General features: G+C 45.0%; 1 protein-coding gene across 1 annotated transcript in view; it reads left to right on the top strand.

Annotated features, from left to right (window-relative positions):
* Nucleotides 1-694: 694 nt before the first annotated feature.
* Nucleotides 695-1,229, top strand: part of LOC101854856 — a gene marked incomplete in the record, with an annotated part of 36,556 nt that continues 36,021 nt past the window's right edge. Inside the window, 1 exon segment of the mRNA XM_035968789.1 lies at nucleotides 695-817. Within this exon segment, the coding sequence (XP_035824682.1) occupies nucleotides 721-817 (97 nt within the window).

Raw genomic sequence — 1,229 nt, 5'->3', positions numbered from 1 at the left:
TAACAGTGGAAGACACTCCCCTAGAACAAGTGGACTCCTTTACCTACCTTGGAAGTGTCATCGATGTTAAAGGTGGAACAGAGGCAGATGTAAAAGCAAGAACCGCCAAGGCAAGGTCAGCCTTCAAGCAGTTATCAAAAGTCTTGAAAGCAAGCAACTTCTCACTGCGCACCAAGATTCGACTCTTTCATTCCAATGTGAAGTCTGTACTCTTTATGGCTGCGAAACATGGAACACAACAAAGACAGTGCTGAATAAAGTCCAGACTTTCGTCAACAGATGTATGAGGAGTATCCTAAGAATTAAGTGGCAGGATAGAATAAGAAATGAAGAGCTGTGGGAAAGGACAGGACAAAAGGATATAGAAGTAGCAATAGGACTAAGACAGTGTTGTTGGATGGAACACACCCTCAGAGAGCCCATCGGAAACATCACGAGGGAGCACGAGGCAGGGGTAGGCCAAGGGAAACACGGAGGAGATGTGTGGAAAGGGACATGAGAGAGATGAAGCTCACTTGGAACGAGCTGGGAAGGATGGCCCAGGACAAAGATAAATGGAAGGAACTTGTATATGGCCTATACCCTGCCAGGGGTGAGAGGCATTGATGATGATGATGACTTTATGTTGAGTAGGCCTACTCTGGTTTTCATTGTTTTTGTTTCTGTTTGTGTGTTGTTTTTTTCTTTCCAACAGGAAGTAGTTCCAACCACTAAAGTACTATGACGTCAGCCTCTCTGCTAGCCACACTCTTTGTGGCGTATGTTATCTGGCACGGTGATGTCTCTGTGGAAGCTATCTGCGACAGTCTTAATCTAGGTAGGAGAAAAGAGAAAAGAGAGAGAGAGAGAGAGAGAGAGAGAGAGAGAGAGAGAGAAAACAAGAGAGAGAGAAGGAGAGAGAGGGCGAAGGGGAAGAGTCAAACGGTGTGAGAGAGAGTGCGTGTGTGTATGTGTGATAGATAGATAGATAGATAGATAGATAGATAGATAGATAGATAGATAGATAGATTCATTGAGAGAGAGAGGGGGGAGAAAGGGATGAGGGGGTGGGGGGAGAGAGAGAGTAAAGGATCATAAAACTAGAAGAGTCTATAGAATCTCAGTGCTATTCATGGTGTGACAGTAGACTCCTCAGAAGGGTACTTCTTTGACTATGCCACATTGTCTGATTTTTTAAATCCTATCTGGCACACCCCTCGAAAGAAGCAAGAACGGACACGCACGCACAC

The sequence above is a fragment of the Aplysia californica genome, unplaced genomic scaffold (genome assembly GCF_000002075.1).
Source record: "Aplysia californica isolate F4 #8 unplaced genomic scaffold, AplCal3.0 scaffold00082, whole genome shotgun sequence".
Taxonomy (NCBI): domain Eukaryota; kingdom Metazoa; phylum Mollusca; class Gastropoda; order Aplysiida; family Aplysiidae; genus Aplysia; species Aplysia californica.
The sequence above is the reverse complement of the archived record's forward strand: the minus strand, read 5'-3'. Positions and strand labels throughout refer to the sequence as shown.